Below are 26,619 nucleotides of genomic sequence, written 5' to 3' on the forward strand. Positions count from 1 at the left end.
CTGTTCCAGTCTCTTGGATTCCCTACCCAGGGGTGAGGTAGGGAATGCGCTTTGGGACGTGGAGGCGTTGGGAGAGGAAAAGGGGGTCGACCGGGGTCAGGCGATGGCGTCGGGCCATGTTCCTATCCACAGGAGCCCCTGTGTTGGGCCTGGACCAGGTGCCCAAAAGAACGTCAGAAACTGCGTCATTAAAAGGCAGCAGTGGCTCCGCAGAGGTAGCCGCAGGCTGAAGCACTTCTGTCAGGAGGTTAGTCCTGATGGCCACTGTAGAGAGTTGGAGGTGAAGAGCCTCGGCCACCCTATGCAACACCACTGGTTAACTAGCACCGCACCCTCCTGCGTAGCCACGGTAGGAGGAGTTAGCATGCCAAAGTCAGGAGAGGTGTCAAGACCACTTGCATCCCCAGCTCCTCTGCCCGCTGTCCGGGTCAAACTCACACTGAGCTGTGAGAGGGTCCTCAGACTACTCCCAGTGCCCCCTTCCTCCGAAGGCTGATGCACAGGCCAAAAATACGGAGGTTGGACATAGGGAAAGAAGGGTCCCATCGGAATCGGCATCGAGCGACGCCATGTCCAGATCGGCGTTGAAACCGGGGCCTACGTCATCCAGTACCACGGGCGACTTCGGAGGTGGTGCCAGAGAGGTCTAAGTCGGTTGAGGTGTGACCAGGTCAACCGGCGTCGACCAGGATCCAGGCCTGGATCCATGGGGTCTCTGCGGGTCTGGAGCAGACAGCGATGCCGGAGCCGCCGACAGTGAAGGGCGAGGAACCACAGTCGCGCACCGCAGGCTCAAAGGCACGCCGGCGGGCACGATGGACCAAAGAGGTGGGCCGTGGCGGACAGAAATTCCTGCAGCTGGGCCGGAGTTGCCGACGAACCCAGGAAGGGTGGGTAGGCCAACGGCGACTGCGTAGGCTCCGCCAGAGCCACGGGGGAGGCACCACCTGCGGCCTCTGCCGCGCCACACAACGGTAAGCAATGGCGATTCTTCGCCTTACCTGACCCCGAGTGCGAAGACTTCGATCCCGACGAACAATGGTGATGGCTTCGTGACAGGTCCCTCGACCTCCCACGGGACCGGGACCTTGAGCGGTGCGGAGCAGACTGCTGGACTCCAAGCAACTTTTGGGACCGCTCCCGCAAAGTCTTTGGCGCCATGGCCCGGCAGTCGGGGCACGACTTGGGGTCGTGGTCACGGCTCAGGCAGTAGAGACACACGTGGTGCGGGTCCGTCACAGACATCATGAGATGACAGTCCCCGCAAGACTTGAAGCTGGGCATCCCTACAGCACCAGGAATCGATGGACTCGGATAAACAGACACAAAAAGCCTAAAAAAACTCAGTCAGAAAATGACTGGGGGTACCGCTCTCTCCGGATCTGCAATTGCTGGCACGGAAAAAGAAAGAACGGACGTCAGCGCGCAAAGGCGGCGTCTAAGTAGCCGCCGCGATGCCATTTCGGCGACCACGATGCCAACGACCGACACAAAGCCACACAACGCCACCTTCCAAAGCGCAGGGGTACTGCTGACGAAAACTTTCCGGATTCAGTCTGACACCTGGGGGTAATTCGAAGGTAAGGAATCTATCACTACGTGTTTCTTTCAGATAAAAACGTTATTTTCTCCGAGACTTTTTTATTATCTCAAATTGAGAGCACTTTAAATACCAGTTCAGGATATGCCCTGTGCAAGCACCTCTTTTGTCCAATCTAAAAGACTATAATGCTGCTCCATCTATAATGAGAACTTAGTCCATGTTTAGGGTTTGAGGGATTGCTGACTTGCTTCTTATGGCATTATCATTAGGTGGGCAGGGAGGAGGGAGCAAGCCATTAATACACTGTTTGAATTTTGAAAAGACTGGATCATATTTTTACAATTTGCTTGTTGCACAATATATATATACGAAATGTTTTTATGGGTTGGGTCGTGCATGGACTCTTACAGCAAAGCCAGGCCCGTGGCCAGGCTTTTCCTATTAATTTGCTGGTGAACCCACCTCTATTTGATACTCGGGATTAGTAAATGGGGCCGTCAGTCACTTGATAAAGTGATTTGTAAAAGGTGAGGACTAGAAACCTGGAGCCCTGCTCACCTGCACTGATTCGACAACTCTACCATCAATGCTTCTCATAGCAGAAGAGGTGTTTGCAGTGAAAATACATTTAACATGAGTGATCCCAGGGCAGGTACTCCAGGCTGTTGTGTGGTAGGTAATTGCAGACATAAGCTACCAGGCCCAGGGGCTTAGCTTCAGTGGAACGTTTGGGCTGACACCCTGCAAAGCATTCTTGGCTTGATAGATGGGTGTGTAGGCCCTGTGTCAGGTCTGCTACACATGAGGGTTTTTCTTGTCATTTTCATTTCACTAAGAGCTTTTCATTTGTTCATTTTTTGGAGCAGAAACAAATATATAATCACTGGTATACTGAAGAAAATCATAAATACGCACCCACAAAAGTACTCCTTGTATGGATGCAAATTGACTACTTTTTGAAATTCACAAACATTGGCAATATTAAGCTTGGAAAGTTGTGCCACTTTCAGGTTTCCAAGCCCACTAAAGGCAATCAAACACCCAAAAGGTGGAATGTATGCTTGCAAGTAGTCTAAGCAGTGGTAATCGCTCGGGGTAGCATTCCAACCCATGTTTTTCAGCCACTGTGCCACCCTGGACATAGGTACACCTAATGCCAATAAGAACTCATGGAAACCGTCCATCCTCAGCACTGGTCATCTCACCCCTCCACCCCACTTTTACTTTTAGTTGGGAAATGTGAGGTTCACATCCCCCGCCCCTCCCCGAATCGCACTGACTAAGCTATATCCCTGTATATGGGCTTGCATACATCAGCTCTGGCCCAAAATTACGCTGAAGCGGAGCCACTGGTGCCATTTTCAAGCCCTTGTGATACTGCTGAAGATTTTTGGAACCAGTCTGACGCATGTTGAAGTATTCAAATGCAACTAAACAACAAGAGAGAACAGGGTCAAAAAGTTACTCTTATATCCCTATATTAATCATATCAAACAACAAAAGAGTAACCAAACAATGAAATGGTCAGGAATCTGCGATTAGAAGACTCTCTGAGAAAGATTGCTACTGCAGGGCTAGATTTTTATTCCGTCAGAGGAGCTCAATGGCAAACCCTTAAGAGTCAACATGCCTAACAATGTTTCTCATTCCAGACCTTTGTTGGACAACATGCAATCCCACAGCAGAACATTGCTCTACATGAGCTCTCATGCTATATATGCCAATCGGTCTCATTTATAATGAGCTCTGAAAAACACTGCATGCAAGAAAGTCCTAACAATTGTATTTTAGACATAATGTAATCTAAAGCAGTATTTTTTATAACATACAACAATAATCAAAAACAAGGGATGAACAAAAACACTTGTCTTCATAACTTCTTGAACTATGGCAATACACAAACCAGATTTTAAAGAGATCCACCCCATTACCTGGACTTTTCCTTCTAGATCACGAATCTGATCTTCTTTTAGCTTCATGTCGATTGTTAACTTCTTACATTCAGTTTCAAGATCGCGGATACGACCTCTTAAAGTTTCAGTACATTCACCTCTGTTTTGAGAAACACAACGGTAAGATAACGTAACTTTGTGGAAAAAACCCAGGTTCTTGTACTTAGTTTACAGGCATGCTGTGTTAAAGAATATGATACAAATGTTATCCCTACTCTAAATACATTACAGAAGCATTTGTTCTTCTTGATTAACCCGGTCTACATTTTAACATATGGAAATATGCATATTTTAACCATTTTGCATAAAATTAAGCTAATCTGCATTCCAACCATAAATACTGGATGAAAAACATGTTGGAATGTGCTTTTGTGCAGTGGATTGTTTAACAGAATGCTTTTCACAGAAAAACACAATAGACTTGAAGAATTTATACTGCACTTCAGGATACCTTCTTTCAAGGCACAATAGATGAGAACTGTATTCTGTGAGAAAACCCAAGGAGCAAGGAAAGCTAGGTCTCCTGTTGTAATACTAACTATTGGATTGATCTGAGACATTAAATTCTGCTGCTAAACCATTGCTAACTAAAGGCTTAGGTACCGATTTTAAGTTTGCTTTCCGGGTGCAGTCACTTGAGGACAGATTACAAGAACAAGTGGTAACTCTCTGTCCTGTCAATTAGGAACAGCTAACAATAAATACCTGATCAAATCTTGGAAGCAAATTAAAACAAATTATTTGTAAGCTCTACTTTAAGGGAACTATACTGGTTAATAATGGACAACTATTAAAATAAGCCTTTTCACGACTGGCATAAATCATTGGTAAAAAAGGTCTGAAGAGCCAAGTGACATGAAATGTCTTTTGTTCCTCTGCAGACACCGTTCCATCAAGGACTCTTATTATAATGCAGGTAAATATGTAAACGGGCATACAAAACCATTTACATTTCGCACTAGTAGTAACAATTTAGTAGATGCATTTTAAGAAACACCGTGTAATATTTTACTGTAAGGACTACATATTTACGGTAGATGGATGCCTATTCGCAAGGATGTGCCATTTGAAAGGCAACTATAAAAATAATTAAAATCCAATGTATCACCTCAAATGATGGTGGAAAATTGCTTTCTCCAACACTTTAATTCAAGTAAAATAGAAAAACAATGTCAAACTTATTGCACTTCAATGCTGCAGGAGAAACATAAAAGGAAACATTCACCCACTGTTAACCTAGAGGGGTTGGTGCCCCGATTGAAGAAATTAAAACTGCAATAGTAGTTTGCATACAGCAGGTAGGAGTGCCTTAATAATGGACTTGCACCAAAGACTACCCTACTCCCATGCCAGACTCCCCTTTCAAATCCATCACACAGACCCCCCCCAAACAAATATATATAATATATATACATATATAAATAAAAAGATGAGAGAGAGAAAAAGCAGCAAAGAGTGATATAAACTTGTACAAAAATGTTCTATAGAACTCCACACAAAGAACTGGGCATCAACCTGGTTGCGGGATTCGTCAAGATAGCTCTGAAAGGAAAGAATCATCCACCAAGCAAGAGCAGGTGTGAAATGGGAAAAGCAGGATCCAATAACTTAAGTCATGTGCTTCCATACTACGCTCTGGTGGCAGAAAGCTCTCATTCAGAAGAACCATGTTCTATGAAGGGAAGCTAAAGTGATCCAAAGCCAACTCTTTAGGAAACAGGCACTCCATCTGAGCAATGGTAGTGAGGGGTGATACATTCTTCCTTTTCCCATAGGCAGGAGGTCCTTTCTCTGGTGAAGGTGAATGTGTGCTCCTGAAAAGATAGTGGGCAGTCTAAGAACCTGACTTTGCAAGGCCAAACTAGGACCATCATGATTCAAGGGTCACCAAAAGTCAGGAATGGGATGGTGGTGAAAGGATTTCTGGATTCAGAGGTGTATGAGGAAAATAGTAAAGGAAAGCCTCTCTCTAAATGAGTAGACCTTGCAAGGCCTAAATGGGACCACCACAAAAGGGTCACCAAAAGTCAGGGATGGGATGGTGGTTAAAGGATTGAATATGCTACTTACCAGTATGCATCTGTTCTTGGCATGTAGGGCTGCTAACATTCATATCTTAGCATTAGATCGCCGCCTAGTGTTGGGCTCGGATGATTGCACATTGTTGTCCTGGAAGAGTCTTCGAAGTATCCTGAGATAGGTGGCTCCTCCCCTGGACTACAGTGCGCATGGGCATCGGCTCCATCCCCAGATTGTTTTTCGCCATTGTGGCAGGAGATGGAGTGAAAGTGTAAAGGATGTCCATGCTAATGAATAAATACAATAGTATATCTGCAGCTGCGACAGGCACCGGGGAGGAGGGCGGGCGATATGAATGTTAGCAGCCCTACATGCCAAGAACAGATGCATACTGGTAAGTAGCATATTCAGTTCGAGGCATGTGGGCTGCTAAATTCATATCTTAGCATAGAATACATAGCAGTCCCTCCATCAGCGGCGGTTGCCCGTGCCAGCTGCAGAAACCTGAAAAAGTGTCTTGAGAACAGCCTGTCCTACAGCTGCTTGCTGCTTGGAATGCACATCAACACAGTAGTGTTTTGTGAAGGTATGTGGTGTGACCCACGTGGCTGCTCTGCAAATATCCTCTAAAGGAATGTTCCCTAGGAAAGCCATGGATGCCCCCAGTTTGCGTGTGGAGTGCGCTCTGGGGGGTATTGTTAAAGTGCGCTTGGCTTTCTGATAACATATCTGGATGCACTTAACAATCCACCTGGCTATCCCTGCTTTAGAAATTGGGTTGCCTTTGTGTTGTGGTGCGAAGGCAACAAAGAGTTGTTTTGTCTTTCTAAAGGGTTGTGTTCTGTCTATGTAGTACATCAACGCCCTCCGTACATCTAAGGTATGGAGCATTCTTTCCGCCACCGTTTGCGGGTTTTGAAAGAATGCTGGCAAGTCAATAGTTTGATTAAGATGAAACTGTGACACCACCTTAGGAAGGAATTTAGGGTTAGTGCGTAGCACCACCCTATTTGGGTGAATTTGAATGAACGGCTCTTGTATGGTGAGCGCTTGCAGCTCACTGACACGCCTCAGAGACGTAATAGCTATCAGAAAGGCCACTTTCCACGTAAGGAATTGGAGCTCACACGAGTGCAGTGGCTCAAATGGTGGCCCCATCAGTCTGGTGAGAACGACGTTGAGGTTCCACACCGGAGCTGGTGGAGTTCTTGGGGGAATGACTCTCTTCAGACCTTCAAGGAAGGCTTTAATGGCGGGCACCCTGAAGACAGAGAGGTGCTGCCTGTTCTGAAGATAAGCCGCTATGGCTGAGAGATGTATCCTAATGGAAGTGTACGCCAGATTGCACTTGTAGAGATGTAACAGATAACAGATGATGTTGGGAATAGATGCATCTAGCGGGTTGATGTCATTGGACGTACAGTAGATGACAAAACGCTTCCACTTAGCAGCATAGCATGCTCTAGTAGTAGGTTTCCTCGCCTCCTTGATGATACTCATGCATTCTGGAGGTAGGTTAAGGTATCCAAACTCTAGGACTTCAGGAGCCAGATCGCCAGGTTGAGCTGTCGTGGATCTGGATGCTGAATGTCTCCATGGTTCTGCGTCAAAAGACTGGGTGTGAGGCGCAGTCTTTGATGCGGCACCACCGAGAGTTCGAGGAACGTGGTGTACCAAGCTTGGCGCGCCCACGTTGGAGCAACCAGGACGAGAGTCATGGAGTGCTGCCTTAGCTTTCTTGCGACCAGCGGTATTAGAGGGGCTGGCGGAAAAGCGTATGCAAATTTGCCTGACCAGTTCATCCATATCGCATTCCCCTGCGATTGTGGGTGAGGGAACCTGGCGGCAAAGAGTCGGCATTTTGCGTTCTCCTTTGTTGCGAACAGGTCTATCTCCGGATGACCCCACTTTTGGAAGAACGGGTGGAGAACAGAAGGGTGTATCTCCCACTCGTGCATCTGATGGCTGTATCTGCTGAGCAGATCCGCCATCTGATTGTCCTTGCCCGGGAGGTGTTCTGCCATGAGGAAGATGTTCCTCTGAATGGCCCACTTCCACATGCTCTGAGCCAGATGAGACAGCTGTGGCGAGTGGGTGCCTCCCTGCTTTTGAATGTAGTACATCGCGGTCATGTTGTCCGTCCGGACTAGCACGACCTTGTTGCTCAGATGTACAATGAAGGACTTGAGCGCCATGAAGATTGCCATCAGTTCCAGATAGTTGATGTGCATCTTTTGTTGCTGCGTCGTCCATAGTCCCTGCACTGTGTAAGTGAGCACATGAGCTCCCCATCCCTGGAGAGATGCGTCCGTTGTCAGGATAATCTGCGGCACAGGCTCTTGGAACAGTCGGCCCTTGCAAAGGTTGTGTGGAGTCCACCAATGCAGAGAGTCGTATGCCCGACTGGTAACCAACACTAGGTCTGTCAATTGCCCACGAGCCTGTGTCCACTGATTCGCTAAGCACTCCTGGAGCGGGCGCATATGCAACCGTGCGTGAGGGACTATGAAGATGCAGGAGGCCATCATGCCTATCAACTGCATGAACACTCTCGCTGGCAGGGAGTGTTGTGGTCTGAATCGTTGGATCAGCGACTGAATGCTGTCGATTCTGACTTGGTTTGGCTGAGCCATGGCTGTCAGGGTGTTGATCGTAGCACCCAGGAACTGCCGGACATGTGCCGGCTGGAGATGCGATTTTGGGTAGTTCAGGGAGAAACCCAGATCGTGAAGCAGGCGAATTGTAGTCGACATGTCTGCGGCGCACTGTTGCTCCGACTTGGCTTGTACGAGCCAGTCGTCTAGGTAGGGGTAGACATGGATATTCTGCCTCCTGAGGTGCGCCGCCACTGTCGCTAGACACTTGGTGAACACCCTCGGGGCTGTTGTGACTCCGAAGGGTAGGACTTTGAACTGGTAGTGCCTGCCTTGAATAGTGAACCTGAGATATTTCCTGTGTGACGGGTGTAGTGGAATATGGAAATAAGCATCCTTGAGATCTAAGGTTGCTAAGAAGTCTCCCTGGTTTAGCAAGGGAAGAATCTGCTGCAGTGTAAGCATGTGGAAATGTTCCGATAGTATGTACAGGTTGAGGGGACGTAGATCGAGAATGGGCCTGAGAGAACCGTCCTTCTTTGGAATAAGGAAGTACAGGGAATATACCCCTGTGCCTTCCTCCCCCACCGGCACGAGCTCGATTGCGCCTTTTTGCAGCATCGCCACTACTTCCTGCTGCAATAAGTGCAAGTGCTCTGCGGACATAGGCCTTTGCCTTGGTGGGATGTTGGGTGGAGTGGACTTCAACTCTAGGCAATAACCATACTGAACTAACTGTCGCACCCACCTGTCTGTGGTGATGTTTCTCCAGACGGGCAGGAACTGCTGCAGTCTCCCCCCGACAGGTGTTAGGTGGTCGGGGGGCAGTGACAGAGAGTCACTGTTTGCTCGGAGTAGAGGTGCGGGAGCTGTTGTTTCCTCTGCCGCGACCTCTGTTGCTGTTGTTCCTATAACCTCCCTTGGTCTGCTTAGTGAACGAGGCTTGCGCCCCACCTTTGGAGAACTGGGATTGTTGACCCATCTGTCCTCTGGTGACTCCACGTGCACCTGAGCGACGAAAATTGCCGCCACGAAACTGTTGGGACTGCAGAGCCCCCATAGATTTAGCAGTTTCCGTGTCCTTCTTTATCTTCTCTAAGGTGGTGTCAACATCCGGACCAAACAGACTATCAGGATTGACCGGCTGATTCAGAATTGTCGTCTGAATATCCTGCTTGAACCCTGAGATGCGGAGCCAGGCTTGTCTTCTCAGCATAACGCTAGTGTTGATAGCCCTAGCAGCTGTGTCCGCAGCGTCAAGTGCACACTTGATGGCTGCGTTTGATATTAGCTTCCCTTCCTCAATAAGCATCTTGGTGCCTTCTTGGAACTGTGGGGGCAGGTGTTGTATAATTTGTTCTAGGGTGTCGTAGTGCGCCCTATCATAACGCGCCAGGAGCGCCTGTGTATTTGCGATGCGCCAAAAGTTTGCCGCCTGTGCAGCCACTCTTTTGCCTCCTGCCTCAAGCACTTTGGACTCCTTGTCCGGGGGAGGAGCTTCACCCGTTGTCTGGGAGTTGGCACGTTTCCTGGCATTGGCAACCACAAGAGAGTCCAGTGGCAACTGTCCCCGGATGTAGACGGGGTCCGCAGGAGCAGGCCTGTACTTCTTTTCAATGCGAGGGTTGACCACTCTAGCCCTCGTAGGCTCCTTAAAAATGTCTCCAGCATGTTTGAGAACACCTTTCAGCATAGGAAGTGTTTTTACTGTCCTCTCAGATATGGCAAAGGTGTCAAAAAGGAAGTCTTCCTCAACCGGGTCGGCATGCATGTCCACATCATGATTGGCCGCCGCCCGTTCAATTAGTGCATGAAATCCTGCTGAGTCCTCAGTCGGGGATGCACGTGCATTAAAGGTCTGCGGGTCTTGGCCCGCCCCCTGGGTGTTTTGGTCACCAGAGTCGTCGTATGAATCTGGTTGTACATCAGGGTCATCGATGGGGAAATTGTACTGTTCATCCTCATCATCTTCCTCACCCACAGAGTGTTCTGGGGAGGGAGTAGGGCTCCGTCTTGGAGGAGGCTGAATCGGCTCCGTGAGGCCTACGGCGTCAAGGGGCACCCTCTTCTTCTTCAACGGGATGACGTAGGGGTCCACCGGCTCCGAAGTGATCTTCCGTTTATAGAGGGTCAGCTTGCCGGTGGCAGCATCGATGAAATGCTCTGAATCGTCCACCGATTCGAGTACACGACGTGGAAGAGGGTCTGGCAGTGAGGAAACCTGCTTCGGAGCCGATTTCGTCGAAAACGCTTTCGGCGCCTCCTTAGGTGGCAAGAGAAAAAGGAGTTTCCCCGAAGGCTTAGCCGGAGCGTCCTTTTGCGGCTGCGGTGATGGCATCGGAGCCGATGGAGCAAGGGCCTTCTCCCTGATTCTCTGCAGTGACTCCGCAATAGGGGACGGTACACTGCCAGTTGGTTTTGTCGCCGACAAGGATGCTTTGAGCGGTCCCTCGGATCCGACGCCCTCGCGGGCCTTGTGCGGTTTGGGCGCGGAAACCTTCTTCGGGTCCTCCGAATCTTGAGGCCGGGGCGCCGACTTCTTGGGCGTAGCCTCTTTGGAGCCGACCTTGGCGGGCTTGGACGGCGCCGGAGCCGTTGATCCGAGCCGACCATCTTTCTTGGGGGCCCCTTCATCGGGCGTCGGCTTCGATTTCGGAGCGTCGGAATCGACCGACTTCCTCGGCTTCTGCGGACCGGAGGTCGACGGAGCCGACGGGGTGACGGGCACCGATTTCTTCACAGGCACGGCAGCCATCTTAGGAACACTCGAGTCCTTTGGTTTCAGTTTCGATTTCGGGTCGGCCATTTTAGGTGTTGACGACCCCGACGGTTTCAGTTTCGGTTTCGAAACATCGTGCCCAGCAAGTGAGTCCGAAGCCGGGCCTGAAGGCGGGGCTGTGGCTTGCGGCAACGGGTCCAGGGTAAGGCCGACAGGCGATCCCGTGTCCCGGTCGTCCTCGAAACTTTCGGGGCAGAGCTCGTCCGCAGAGCTGTCCGCCGCGGCCCCATAAATTTCATCGTCGTCTCCTACCTCTTCGACGTACTCGAGGACCGGACCCGCGACTCCGTCGTCGTCACCCGGATCCGCCTCGACCTCCGACTGTGAGGGGGAGATTTGTAGAAGGTGACCCTGGACCTCTTCTTCCGGGTCGCCGAAGATGTTCTCCGGATCCGGGGCCGCTTGCCTAGCTTCCAAGCGCACCGCGCGCCGAAGCTTGAGAGTTTTCTTGGAGCGGAACTGTGCACAGGCCTTGCACTTGCCGTCGTCGTGGTCCGGTGAAAGGCACTTGTTACACACAGGGTGTAGATCGATGTGTGGGTACTTAGACCCACAGAGCGGGCAGTACTTGAACGGGCTCCGCTCCATGTCCGTAAAGGCTTGCTGTCGTGTCGCGATGAGAAGGCCTCAAAGTTTAGAAAGCGAAGAAAACTCCGCTTATTCCGGCTTCAAGAGACGGAAGACTCGAGACCGAGCGCAGACAATACCGACGCAAGAAAATCGAGGCCTTTTGGCCGGTAAAAGATAGTTTTACTTGGTTCCGACAGTAAGACGTCGAAACCACATCCGAACCCAATGGCGGAAAAAAACAATCTGGGGATGGAGCCGATGCCCATGCGCACTGTAGTCCAGGGGAGGAGCCACCTATCTCAGGATACTTCGAAGACTCTTCCAGGACAACAATGTGCAATCATCCGAGCCCAACACTAGGCGGCGATCTAATGCTAAGATATGAATTTAGCAGCCCACATGCCTCGAACATCTAGATTCAGAAGTGTATAAGAAAAAGGATACAGGAAAGCCCATCTCTAAGTGATCTTCTTGTCCACCACCCTTTCCCAATTCATTAGGGGCCTCTGACTAGCCACATGGTCACCTGTTTGCAACAGCAAAGCCTGGGTGCCCTCATCCTTCAAACATGGAGCTGAGAAATTCCAGATGAAGTTCCCAATCATCTGGGTGTGAAATCACCTACTCAGGCTGTCTGTTCTCTGGTTGTCAATCCCTGCTTTGTTGGACCTCAGCAGGAACATGCCCTGGACGACAGCCCACCCTCACATTTCTAATATCAGCAATCCATGGGGGGAATAAGTACTACCTTGCATACAAATGTAGAAGAGGGCTTTAGGGAGGACCATTCCTACATGGATCCAACACTTTATAAAGGCTTTTAGGGCCAGAAACATCCACTATCAGCACCAATATGTTTATGTGGAGGGACAAATCTGCAATGTTCCACAAGACACTGATGAAAAGATCCCCACAGCAGGCTCCAGCCTTAACTTAGAGTCATTATGTAAGCCTCACTCTTGCAATATTGTAAGGTGTGTAGCTCACCTTTCGCGAATGAGTGTACGATGGGATCAGGAAACAGCAATGTTTCACACACTTACATTTTGTTTAATGCTGGGCACTGTGCCATTTCCTGTATCAGGTCAGAAACTATAAGAGACAAATGCAGATGTCTCTGCTTTACATTTATGACAGTGTAGCTCTCAGCAGTGACAAATAGAGTGCCTTTACACAGCACTGCCAATCAATCTAGACCCATGCCCGTCTGTATTCTTAGTCAACATTATTTTGACTGGGAAGGATACTTGCAAAGGCTCTTTACTTTGGCAGCCTGGCTCACAATATCGAAGACTAAAGTGTTGATCAATCAATCAATCAATCAGTATATTTGTAGAGGGCACTACTCACCACGGAGGGTCTCAAGGCGCGGGGGATGTGGGGAGGGGTGCTGCTACTGCTTGATCATCTCCATGTCTATGGTGCGAGTCCATGTGAAAAAGGTTTAGAGTAGAGATACCAGCACAAAAGGACTTCACAACACTGACAGGAAGATTACATCAAAGAGCAGTTCCCTTCAAAGATACACAGAGAGCAGAAATGATAGGCGTTCATCTGAAGGCTTACACTGAACATTGATGGGGTCTCAGTCAGGCCTCAGAAGGAGAAAGCAGAACAAAGTCTGGTCATCTCTTTTAGGTGGCTTAGAAGAGCAGCATGAGTCACACACCTGATCCTGACTTGATCTTTCAGCAGAAAGGCACATGGATAAAGGACCGACATAAACGTTTTCCAATAGTGTCTTTGTCAATAAAAGTACAATCACCCTCTGTGAACTGATTTCACAATCACACAATATATATTCATCAATGGAGAAATCAGAAGGCAAACAAATCGAAAATAAGTATGTGTACATAAAAAAAACATATTTGCATCACAGCTATTTTTATCAAGGGAGTATTTATGGTTTCACAAAGAAAAAATAACAAGACTTCCACTCTAAGAATACTTTACAATGAAAAATCCTCTCGGCTAACCACCAACCTGGACATTTCCTGTTAAAGGAAAAGAAAGCTGAAAAAGCCCACGGTACCTCGAACAAATTTAGTTGTGCATTTGCACATTTACATTGTTTCAGGGAACACAATATGTGCTATACTTCATACTGATATTTTGTGTTCTGTATTGTTTGAGTGAGTCACTCTAAAATGTGTTGGCATGCCTTGTGCAGGTGATTCACTTTAAGTGACGGAGTTATATCCACATCTAGGTCCAAATTTCACTTCAAAAGAAGGACTCAAACAACAAGTCATTGACAAGTCTCAAATGCTTCTTGCACTGCTTGAGTTTATGTGGAACTGTTAAACATTGCATGGCAGGGGGACAGGATATATTATTCACATAAATAAAGACTTTTTTTAAAATATGTGTTTTATACCTTGATGCAGCAGCTATTGCAACTGCACGAGCAGTAGTGGCGTCTTCCAATTTTTTTCTTTTTTTTTCTTCTAGTAGTTGTTTTTCTACAAATGCTCGCGCTTCTTGTTCAGCTTTCAGTTTTTTCTCTAATTGACTGATGGTCTGCTTGTCTTTTTGTTTCATTTGAACTGCACTGTGTAATCTGCAAAGAAATAGAAATACATTAACTGGGATGAGACACACTCAACAGCTGAATGTGCGCATGTAGATTATGCAACTAATACTGGCCGAGGGGCAGGTGCATGAATTGGAAAACGACAAGGTACAGTCTACTAGGCAGATTCAGCAGAAAGATACTACATCATTAGAAGAAGGCTATGTAAAAGCTCCTGCAGAAGACTAAAACAAGAGCTCTGTGACAGGCATCACAAGTATCCAGGGTTGGTAATGAATTTTCAGTCATTCAAATTTAGTGTCCAGCAGCATTATTGGATCAATTAAGGCAGCTCAGGAGCTTCACAACATTTCCCATGTAAATTCTATCTGCTGGACAGCAGAGCTCCTTCAAGCACCAAAGCTTTTTATTGAAAAGGGTGGGGGGTGCAGTGTTGTAATCCCCCCACACTCTGTTGGATCTTCCGTTAAAGCAGTTGTGGTATGGGGAGGTGATACTCAATTTTAAAGATACTACACGCTGTGGATTAAGGTGAGAACGACTGCCTTAAAATAATTGAAATGTTTTAACCAGTTTGAGAATGCTCTTCATTTTAAAAGGGATTCTATTGATCTTGAAACAGCAGCAAGACTCAGAAGCCACTGCTGTTCAAAAATTCAAATTGCCAGTTCAATTAAAAAAGAAATTAAATGAATACTGAAAAGAAGGTGTAGGGCACACCCAGCCCGCATTTGCCGCTAAGCGTGGCCAAAAGCCCTGCACCGATGGGCGACCAAATATGACCCAAGGATCTGTACAGTGGGCATGGCGGCATCGACTTAGTGCAAGGCATGACCCAAGGCCACATCCTGTGCCCTATATCGCAACACATGGACGAAAGCTGGGTAGAGTGAATTTGAAGACTGGAAAACACAGCAGAACGTCATGTGCCATGTCTACAGGGAAGAAGGACTGAGTGCATAGTGTGGCTCGGTCAACAACCTGTGCCTAGTAAATGGTGCACTTTGTTGTAGTTGTGTACAGCAGGCTCAGCAGTATTGGGAGATCATCAAAATAAAAAAAATAATTAAAAAAAACTTTGAAATTCAATGAAAACAATAGCTACCGTTAGCAGAGGGCAATAGAGTAGAGACCGAATCAAGAACACTTTGCCACAAAGGATACTAGTTAAAGTAATGAGGTAACCTAAACTCCTCCAATGGGCTTTATAACCTCACACAGGATTTCACAAAACATACCAAATTACATGAATGTTGTCACTGATAATGTGATTTATGTTGACACAATGAGGGATTGACACTTTAAGAAGGAAAATAAGGTAAATACCACCATCAAATGCCAAGCACAAATTCAATGTAACGAAATAATCATTTAAAAATGTAGATGTCACACGATAGGAATAATAAATCTTCAATGTCACATTTTTATTTACTAACAATAGCTATAGTGACAAACTAACAAGTTACCAAGTGATTTAGTTTCGGACGCAAACATAATAAAACTCTCACACTCAAGCAAAGTCTTACCAAATCTCATCTTCACTTAAGGTTTCATATTTCATGGTATGGATGGGAATTAAGGTTATATCAGTAGCTTAACTGAGTCACTGTAGACGTTTTTTAGGTGTTAGATTATCTATTGATACAGCAGCACCCTTGAAGAAACCTTGGCTAAAAATGTAAGTAAGCAGCATGGAGGGCACAATTATATGACCAGGATATCCAAATTATGCAGCACAAAATGCAGCATATTCTTTGCCAGTATCATTTTTAGCCATTTGAACAAGAAGCATTTTTTTGTGTGAAATCTGCAAATTATGTACCAAATTCATAATTATGCAGCAAATGTTGGAATCACAAATCCATTGGCTCTCATCACTGTCCTCTGTTTTATCAACCAATTGTTTGTGAAAGGTAAACAAACCTTGAATATTCCAAGTCCAATCAGTGGCCATTCTTAGATGTACTTTGATGAAAGCAAAGTTTTCAAGCTGGCTAACCCGAACATAAACACATAAAAGAAAAAACGGGCAATGTGGTCCTATTTTGCCATCTTAGGGATTCGATAACAAACAAATCCCTCAGCCTTCAGCTTAATGGAGTAAGTTGTCGCCACAACCCCTTGATGCCTCCAGGGCAATATTGGACCATATCACAAGGTAAGGAGTAGTTTCTGTCCTGTAACTCCAGTTCTGTAGTAGGGGTATCTCTGTTATAGTCATAATCTAGTGAATAGTCCCGCCCATGTGCGTGGACCCCGGAGCAATCAAAAAGTAATCTCTTAGAGTGTCGAAAAATGCAGAAATGCACAGACACTTAAGAGAGAATTTAAAGACAGATAATGCAGCCTAAAAAGGCTACACTGTCCAGTACTTCAACTAGAAATTCCACCAAAAAAATCCACAAAACAGCAAAGTCTGTACAGATTTCCCTTGCTTAAACAGCAAAAACCCTCTGGAATGATAGAGAGGAGGACCTGGACAGACAAGCCCCATAGGCTGCCATTATGTGGCTCAGAACAGGATACTGTGCCTTTAAGAGAACTTTCCAGAACTTCACAGTATCCCAGAATGCACTGCAGGTCCCAGTTACTTTCAGTTCTTTTTGAAGGCGTAACACGCCAGACCTGTAGCATTCCGTACATGAATGTCTCTCTCCACCGGGGAGGAGGGCGGGCGCTTATGACTATAACAGAGATACCCCTACTACAGAACTGGAGTTACAGGACAGAAACTACTCCTTCTGTAGTAGGGGATCTCTGTGTATAGTCATAATCTAGTGAATAGAATGGCAAGCCCATCCCCACACCAAGCGGCGGTGGAGAAAGACGAAATAACGCCACTATTGTGCGAACAGATTCCGCAGCGAAGCCTGCCCAACCTGAGCGTCTGCCCTGGCATCAGAGTCCAGGCAGTAATGCTTAGCAAAGGTATGGACCGACTTCCAAGTGGCCGCCTTGCAGATTTCTGCAATGGGAACATTACGAAGCATAGCTGTCGTGGCAGCTTTGCCCCTGGTGGAATGAGCCTTAGGTTTGCCCCCTAAGGTCTTATTAGCTTTGTAGTAACACAATTGTATGCAGGACACAATCCACCTCGAGATGGACTGTTTAGAGGTAGCAAGACCTGTCCTGACTGATCCATAATTGATGAACAATTGGTCTGACCTACGAATATCTTCGGTTTTATCCAGATAAAATTTCAACACCCTCCTAACATCCAGGGAATGCAAAGACCTTTCCGCTGGAGATGAAGGATTCTGAAAGAACGTAGGTAAAGTTATAGTCTGGTTGATATGAAAATCAGAAACAACCTTGGGAAGAAACTTAGGGTGAGTACGCATAACAACCTTAGCAGCATGAAATACAGTATAAGGTTCTTGGCAACACAACGCCTGAATTTCACTCACCCTGAGGGCCGATGTAATGGCCACGAGGAACGCCGCCTTCCAGGACAGGTGCTGCAACGAAGCCTTATGAATAGGTTCAAAAGGCTCCTTCATCAACCTGGACAGCACCACATTCAAGTCCCACGAAGGCGAAGGAAGCCTGACAGGAGGGAACACTTTCTTCAAGCCTTCCAGAAAATCTTTAATCACATGAATCTGGAAAAAGGAAGTCTGTGAAGGGCATTTCCTGTAGGCAGTCAAAGCAGCCAGATGAACCTTAATGGAATGAACATTAAGGCCAGACTGCGCCAGATGTAGCAGATATGGAAGGATGACATCCTCCTTGCATGTCGTAGGGTCATAGTTCTTAGACTTGCACCAGATGCAAAACCTCTTCCACTTGTAAGCATAAGAAGTCCTAGTGGAAGGTCGCTTAGCCTCCTTCAGTATGTCCATACAATCCTCTGGGAGACTCAGATGGCCATATTGCACTATTTCAGGAGCCATGCCGCCAAACTCAAAGACGAGAGGTTGGGGTGCACCATCCGCCCCCCGAACTTCGTGAGAAGGTCCGGCCTTCACGGCAGCTTCATGTGAGGAAGGAGGGACCGGTGAAGCAGGTCCGTGAACCACCACTGTCTGGGCCATTATGGGGCAATCAGAATCATCCTCGCCCTGGATTGGGACAGCTTGATGAGAACCGCCGGAATCAGGGGAATGGGTGGAAAAGCGTACAGAAAGCTGTTCGACCAGTTGATCCATAACGCGTTCCCCAGCATCCCCGGCTGGTAGTACCTGGAGGCGAAGCCTCGGCATTTGCTGCTTTCGGCGGTGGCGAACAGATCTACGTCTGGAGTTCCCCACCTGCGAAGACTTCTCCTAGTACTTCGTCGTTTATGACCCATTCGTGGTTTTCCTGAATCAGTCTGCTCAGTTCGTCTGCCTGAACATTCTGCACACCTGGCAGATGGGCGGCCGTCATCGACAGTCCTCGGGCCAGAAGCCAGTGCCAGATCGCCTGCGCCTCCTGCGACAGAGTGCGGGATCTCGAGCCCCCCTGCTTGTTGAGGTAATACATCGTAGTCGTGTTGTCAGTCTGTACAAGCAGAGAGTTGGTCTGAAAGGACGGATGAAAGGCCTTCAGTGCCAAGTGAACAGCTCTGAGTTCCAGGAAATTGATGTGGTACGTGGACTCCGTCGGGGACCACGTCCCTTGATTCTGTAGGTCTCCGGAGTGCGCTCCCCAGCCCTGGAGAGAAGCATCCGTCACGATATTCTGCGTGGGAATGTCCTTGTGGAAGGGAACCCCTATGAGGAGATTCTCCGCTGAACACCACCACTTCAGAGACTGAAGAGCATGTAGAGACAGTCGTATTTTGTCGTCCCAAGATCCTTTCCTCTGGTCCCACTGATCTTCCAAGCACTCCTGCAGCGGTCTCATGTGCAGCCGCGCATGTGGCGTCAGGAAGATACAAGAGGCCATCGATCCCAGTAGGGAAGACACCGTCCTCACCGTCGTAGATGGAGTGGACACGAGAGCCTGAGCCTTCCGAAGGAGTGATAAACATCGCTCTTCCGAAGGAGACACGCTTGCTGACAGCGTATCGATGGAGGCTCCCAAGTACTGGATGCACTGGACCGGAGTCGGGACAGACTTGGACATGTTGATGTGCAGCCCCAGCTTGTTCAAGAGAACGCACGTCTTCTGGAAGTGTGCTTGAGCTTCCGAGAAGGAGGAGGCCTTGATCAACCAATCGTCCAGGTACGGGTAGACAAACACCTTGTTCTTCCTCAGGTGTGCCGCTACCACTGCCATGCACTTCGAAAACGTCCTGGGCGCAGACTTCAGCCCGAACGGAAGTACCGTGTACTGATAGTGATTGGCGCCGACTTGAAATCGCAGGAACTTCCTGTGTTTGTGTGCAATCGGCACATGGAAGTATGCATCCTGTAGGTCTATGGCGCAAAGCCAGTCCCCCTGTTGCAGCTGAGGATAAATCTGATGCAACGACAGCATGCGAAATTTTTCTCTGCGAATCCACTTGTTCGCCTGTCGCAAGTCCAGCATGGGCCTGAACTCGTTCTTGTCCTTCTTGCGAACCAGAAAGAACCGGGAGTACAGACCTCTTCCTCTTTGAGACAGAGGTACATCTTCTATCGCCCTTTTCCTTAACAGGATATCGGCCTCCGCCTGGAGCTCGCGCAGTTGATACTGCGAGCTGACCGGAGGAATCGATGGAGGGCGGGCTGGTGAACCGAAGACTGTATCCATTGCAAACAATATTCAGCACCCACTTGTCCTGAGTAATTTTTCTCCACTCTGCCAGAAAAAATTGAACGCCTTCCCCCACCGGAGCGGGTAACGGACGAAGGGGAAGTAACCGCTCAGGGTCGAGACCCGGCCGGGCCCTTGTTCGCGGTAGAGAACTGCTGTCCACCTCTACCCCTCTGACGTTTTTGGAAGGGTCTTCTGAATTGCTGCTGTTGTTGCTGCTGCTGTTGCTGCTGCTGCTGTTGCCCAGAAGACTGTCCTCTTCCTTTCCCCTGCGAGCCAAACCGTCGTTGGAACTGGCGGTAGGGTTTCTTGTCTTTGGGCTTCTCCAAGCCCACGGCCGTCAGGGTTTCAGCCTCGGCCTTCATCCGGGCCATTTCGTCGTCTGCATGTTTCCCGAATAGAGTATCACCGGAAAACGGCAGATTAGCCACTCGCTGTTGCGCCTCAGGCTTGAGTGACGTAAGCCTGAGCCAAGCATGGCGTCGCTGATTGATACCGTGGCAGTATCCATGTGCGGCCAACAGGGAGATATCCGCCGCGACGCTGATGGCCTGGTTCGAGACCAGCATCCCTTCCTTGACAATTTCCATGAAGTCCTCTTTCCTGTCACGCGGGACAAGGTCAGCGAACTGTTCCATGGAATCCCACAGCGCACGGTCGTACCGCCCCAGTAACGCCGAGTCGCTGGAAGCCTTCAAAGTCGTGGAAGAAGTCCCACACGCCTTCCGTCCAGCCGAATCAATCCAGCGGCTCTCCTTATCCGGAGGCACGGTGGAGGACGGGGAGGTAGAATGGAGTTTCCTGGCCACCGTCACTATCACCGAATCGGGCACTGGATCCATCCTTAGGAAGGCCGGGTCCGAGTCAGGCGCCCTGTACTTCTTCAGAAGTCTGGAGGGAGCGGCTTTCACCACCGCTGGCGTAAGAAAAAGCTGTTCAGCAGGCTCAACCAGTCCTGGCACCAACGGTAGTAGGGGGCGAGACAGGTGCTTCTTGTGCAAAGTCTCGAATATCACGGACGTCGTCGGTGTAGGAGCCGTCACCGTGATACCCAACTTCGCAGCCCCCCTCAGGAGAACCTCCTGGAACGTGCCAATGTCATCGATCGGAGACACCCTAGTCTCCGGGGAGTCCGACAACGTAGGTGAATAGGAACGGGTACTAGAGGTTGAACGGGACCTGGACCTATGCCTCCTGTGGCGATGTCTGGATCTAGTGGAGGACCTGTGTCTGCTCCTCGATATTTCTCTCCTCCTGGAGTGAGACCTCGATCTCCTGGGCCTGGGACGTTCTGCCGGTCTCCCCGGGGCGGACGTCTTGGGCTTAGGTGGTTCCTTGGACTTATGAGTCTTCTTGGGAGGGGTCGGAAGCCTGGGCAACGAGACCGACCTCGGTGGAACCGGTGGAGGCTTGACAGGCACAGGGGTCTGTGGTCCTGTTGGAAGCGGAGGCAGAGGAGGTGGGGTTGGAGCCCTTGGCGGTGGACCTCTTGGCAACGGAGGCGGCGGTGTAACAGACTTCTTCGGAGTATACACCTCCGAGTACACCGATCCCGGTGACCCGCCATCCTTCCCGGACTGAGGGGAGCCCCCCACAGTCCTAGGCCTGTCCGCACGACCCCTCGACGTCGAAGAATGGTGTTCAGACGTCGAGCGCAGGTCCCTAGACATCGAGCGCCCCTTCGGCGTCGACCGTCTTCCATGCTTCGGCGTCGAACGGCTTCTATGCCTCGACGTCGATCCAGACCATCTCGACGACGATCCTTTATGCCTCGACGGCGATCTCTCGTGCCTCGACGGCGACCTCGACCGCCTCGACGGCGACCTCTTCGACCGCCTCAACGGCGACCTCTTCGACCGCCTCAACGGCGACCTCTTCGACCGCCTCGACGTCGACTTCTTCTTCGCCGGAGATCTCTTTCAGCCTCGATGGCGACCTCTTCCGTTTTGACGGCAGCCTCGACGACTAGGATCCCCTCGACGACGATGATGTCCTGTTCGTCGACGGCGAGCGCCGACGCCGGGCCCGTCGACGTCGTTCACTCGACGTCGACGATGATGAAATCATCACTGGGTTCGACGGCGGTCTGTGTAAGTCCCTCGACGTCGACGGGCGACGTTTTCTCGACCCAGAGCCCTGGGGAGACCGGGAACTGGCCGTGGACCTTTCTCTCGACGCCGTGGTCAGCGCTACCGACCCCGACGGAGACTGTGGACGTTTGCTGGACTTCCTGCCCCTGGGGAGCCCCCCAGAGGCCTCAGCATGGGCAGATGAAGCCCCACCAGACCCACCTTGAGCCTTCTGCCTTCTTTCCTCGAGGCCCTGAAGTCTGATCTTCATTCTGTCCTTCAGGGTCCTGCCAGAGAAGCCTTTACAGATTTCACACTCCTCTGGAACATGGGAAGAGGGCAGGCAGAGGATACACACCTCATGAGGGTCTGACTTAGCCATCTTCCTGGAGCACTCCGGGCATTTGTCAAATAATGAAGGCATATTTGACACAAAAAGAGTGCAAAAACCAAGAAGAAAAGCCCAAAAGTACTTATAAAGTACTCAAATCGATTTTTCAGTGAATAAACACCAATAAACCCTTGAAAAGGGAGAGCTCAATGCTCCAGGGTCCTGCTTGCAGGAGCCGGAAAAAAAGAACTGAAAGTAACTGGGACCTGCAGTGCATTCTGGGATACTGTGAAGTTCTGGAAAGTTCTCTTAAAGGCACAGTATCCTGTTCTGAGCCACATAATGGCAGCCTATGGGGCTTGTCTGTCCAGGTCCTCCTCTCTATCATTCCAGAGGGTTTTTGCTGTTTAAGCAAGGGAAATCTGTACAGACTTTGCTGTTTTGTGGATTTTTTTGGTGGAATTTCTAGTTGAAATACTGGACAGTGTAGCCTTTTTAGGCTGCATTATCTGTCTTTAAATTCTCTCTTAAGTGTCTGTGCATTTCTGCATTTTTCGACACTCTAAGAGATTATTTTTGATTGCTCCGGGGTCCACGCACATGGGCGGGACTATTCACTAGATTATGACTATACACAGAGATCCCCTACTACAGAATTTGTAATCTATCGATTAATAAGATATAATAAAAAGGTGCTGGGGAAGGATTTGTTTGGGCGCATTAGGAGGGACTGCGATGTCCGTAAAGCGACATTTCCCATTTTGCCTCCCATAGGATTCTTGCTCCTCGATACAGAATTACACCAATCTTGGCACATGTGCAGAACCTTACACATAGGAATGCCTATGCTTGGTCACTGTAACTCTGTTCAGTAGTTTGAGAAAATAGTTCTTAAAACTGTTCTTGTCAATGTATGAACAGGTTGAATTTTAGAAATATCAGGACCATCAATGCGTGTACACAATGCAGATCTCCAAATGCATGGAGGATCCGCAATTCAAAAATAGAAGCACATCATTGGACAAGGGAGCTCTCTCTCTCTCTCTCTCTCCCTTCCTCTCGGAAGAGTTTAAAGTTTCCATAACTGCGAAAGTGAAGGTATCTCGTTGGTTACTTGGCAGAACTTATCAGGCAGAAATTCTGATATGTTTGTGTGAATCACCCTGCGGTAATGGCTTTAAATATAACTCGTTTATGACACGAAAGCCAACATAGTTCGCTTTACCTTGAGGAGACTGAGCCAAACCTTTAAGGCTAAATACAAGCCAGGCAGTGATTTTATAAGCTGCATGCGTGCAACCAGCCTCTAGGGAGCAGTTAATATTCCTATAGTCGAAACAGGACTGAACAGTGAGTTGACCACTGGGATTTTTTGTGAGGTATCTAGGCTAGGCAACAGTTTCCTTAGGGTTCTCAGGTGGGCAAAACAGGTTTTGTCAACATACAAAACATTGGATTCAAAAACTAAGACCCGAGTTCAAATAAAGGCCAAATTTTCAAATTTTGTCAGATGGCTTGGTTGGGAGGGGGACCAAGTACAGCAGGCCAAAGTAGGTCCTGTGCCTGGATCTTTGGTCAAGTTAAGAGAATCCCAGTCTTATTTAGGTTCTGTTTTAAACAGTGTTTTAACAACCACTAGTGGTGGGCAGGAAGACTATCTGACAGCAAAGACCTAGAGTGCTGAATAGTTTCAACCAAGGCAGAAAGATCACAGAGAAAATGCACACCATCAGCTTACATTACAGTATTTGGTACCCATTTGATGAAACATTGACAAGGGATCTCACACAAATGTTAAAAATTATGACAAAATGGATCCCTGGGATTCCCCACAATTAATGGTTTTAGACTCAGACCAAAAAGGCAAGATCAAGACTTTTTTCTAGGAACTGGTCAAAACATTTATAATCCATGACAGTCCAATTTCCATTTATGCCAATTTCTGAGTCTCATAACCAGGATCTCATGGTCCATGGTCTCAAAGGTAGAAGAGAGCCTGGAACACCAAGGCCCCTGGACCCTTGGCATTCATGTGTGTATGAAAGTCGTCCAGGACCGATACCACCACTACCTGTCCAATGCTTCTGCTGGGATCAAGAATCAGCTTTGCCTCAACAAGATTCAATAGTCAGTGGAAAACCAATTTCTCTAACGCCGTAGAAATATAAGAGTATAAGTGACATAGATCAAAAATTGTTGAGATCTGAAGGTCCTAAAAGAAGGTGTCTTAAGAAGAGGTTTTAACACTGCATTTTTCAAGGGCTGCCGTATAAACTGTACAAAGTACTCTGCTGAGATAGAAAACAAGTGGGCAGGGTAAATATGAACTATATTTGCGAATCCTGGACCCTGTTGGGATTCACAAACCCTGGAATAAAATTAAGTTTTGGTTAGCTTTAGTAATAAGTCCTTAACTTATGTTTAAACCAAAGATAAACACATCAGAAATCTACTCTCACAATGCATATTAATTCTGTTGACAGACAGAATTATATATAAAAAAAAAACTTATGGAAGTATGCAGCAGGCGTTGATGGCCTGTGGAGGATGAGGTGCAGGGCCTGTGGCCAAAGAGTATGCAGGAGGGGTTGGCTGTGTGCATTGGGTTGGGTGCAACACTTGGCTGTAGGCTAGGCCTTAGCCTCGAAGGCTGGGTCGGCAGAGAAGTAGATCTCAGTATTTATACCCCTCAGTAAGTTGACAGCCAACATATCATGGATGGTCATTAAATCTAGGAGTCCTAAGAAAACTGTAGCCTAAAGATTCTTCTGTGGTTTAAATTGTGAATTATAGAAACAAGTTAACCTACTGGACCTTCTAGTCTCTTGTTAAAAGTTAAAAATAGGATTTGCAGTTTCAAGATCTCTTGCGGTTGTTGCACTGCTCAATAAAAACAACTCCACATGACATACCATTTTGACAAAGTGAAGCCCCCCTGGAAGCGATGTAAAGCAAAACAAAGGTGGTATTTGAATTCCATATTAAAATTAGGCCAGTCTGAGCATGCTTGGAGACTTTTTCAAACTCCCCTTACATAGTGAAGAATATGCATTACTTGCACCTTCTGGGTCACCTCTTCTTTCTTTTGCCTCAAAATCTATTCTTTGCAGCTGGAAAGACATCAATTATCTTACCAATCTTGGTGGGCATGGATATGTTATGCACAAAGATGCAACTAATCATCCACATATGCCACATTTCAGAGATATTCCTGGAAGGAAGCTGTGAGACAAGCTTCATTTTCAGAAGAGCTAGCTTTCTTAATTTAACATCTGCACTAATACGCTAATAATCTCAAACAAGCAAATAGACAGGATACCTTAACAATGTGGATAGAAACCTCCAACAGATCAATAATTCCCCCTTTACTTCGACAGTGGTAAGTCATCCCTTTTCTTTCCTCCTCCTGCTTTCTTTTATATGCAGTCTCTGTTCTGCCTTAACTATCTTTCATTTCTCATTTCCTAACAACCCGCAAATGAGCATCAGAATGCTTTTTTACAGATGCTGGATAGGTGACAACACTGGTGTAGTTTCATCATTTGCACTATATACCCAGATCAAGTGCGAATGGTTTATCTTCAACTACCACATAATAATATAGGGGTTCTCTAAATGATTTGATCATCTTCTAATGTGAGATATACGTTTGATGAACACCTTTTTCTGTCTAACTGCATTATTTTCACAATACGTCTTCACGATAAGTTCTATAAAAATACTAAAATAAAATGTTCTGATCTCTGTTGAGAAACCCAGTTTGCAAAATAGGTGCATACACTAAGAAACATTTCTTTGTAACCCCAATATCTGGCTACGGTACACCTCAGAATAATCTATAACTGCACCAAACACAATCTATGACTGTACTAAACACAATCTAAACATTTAGTACAAACTGAGGATTATAAAGAAAGATGATCTGCTTGGAAAAAATACAGAAAACTCTATTAAAAGATTTTTTGGTCTTCATTACAAGATTATCTGTTCTAAATATACTGCTTGTTACAGCCATAAATTAAAAGTGTGAAACGTTAACATTTAATTTTGCATTATACATACTTTTTTTTTTAACAAAAATTATTTTTATTAATCACAAAAAAAATGCTTCAGAAATATTGCAGTATACATAGAGTGAGTTTAGTGGACAATATTACTACAATTCAACCCTCCCACTAGCCCTCCCGCTCCACCCGTCTAACGTTGTTCACAGTCAATCAACTGCATTATACATACTTATTTTGCAACAGTTCGTTTTCTTGGCGGAGCTGTCCCATTTCTGAACGGATTCCCCTCTCTGTGCTGCCCAGCAAACTGATTTGACTTCGAAGCTCCTGTTCGATTTGTCTGCTTGCCTGCAGGTCTGCCTTTAATTTTTTGATGTCTTGTTCCAACCTAGAAGGGAAAATACCTGGAGCTTAATGGTAATGTGATGCCTTGCAATTAGAACTCCCCACCAGAAGAGAAAACTCAGTGCAAGCAAAAAGATAAATTATTCATTCACTCTTGGAACAGCTTGTGTGGTTTATTACTAATATACAGTGGATATTTTTCTTGTACTGTTTGGA

General features: G+C 47.5%; 1 protein-coding gene across 2 annotated transcripts in view; it reads right to left on the minus strand.

The window, feature by feature from the left end:
* Positions 1–26,619, minus strand: part of MACO1 (macoilin 1) — a 349,950-nt gene that overhangs the window by 107,741 nt on the left and 215,590 nt on the right. For both annotated transcript variants that reach the window (XM_078682713.1, XM_078682714.1), the window contains exons 7-9: positions 26,288–26,446; positions 13,835–14,017; positions 3,475–3,595 (exon numbers count right to left, since the gene is read on the minus strand). In XM_078682713.1, the coding sequence (XP_078538839.1) occupies positions 3,475–3,595; positions 13,835–14,017; positions 26,288–26,446 (463 nt within the window). The remainder of the gene's footprint in view (positions 1–3,474; positions 3,596–13,834; positions 14,018–26,287; positions 26,447–26,619) is intronic.

This window comes from Lissotriton helveticus, chromosome 3_1 (genome assembly GCF_964261635.1).
Source record: "Lissotriton helveticus chromosome 3_1, aLisHel1.1, whole genome shotgun sequence".
Classification (NCBI taxonomy): Eukaryota; Metazoa; Chordata; class Amphibia; order Caudata; family Salamandridae; genus Lissotriton; species Lissotriton helveticus.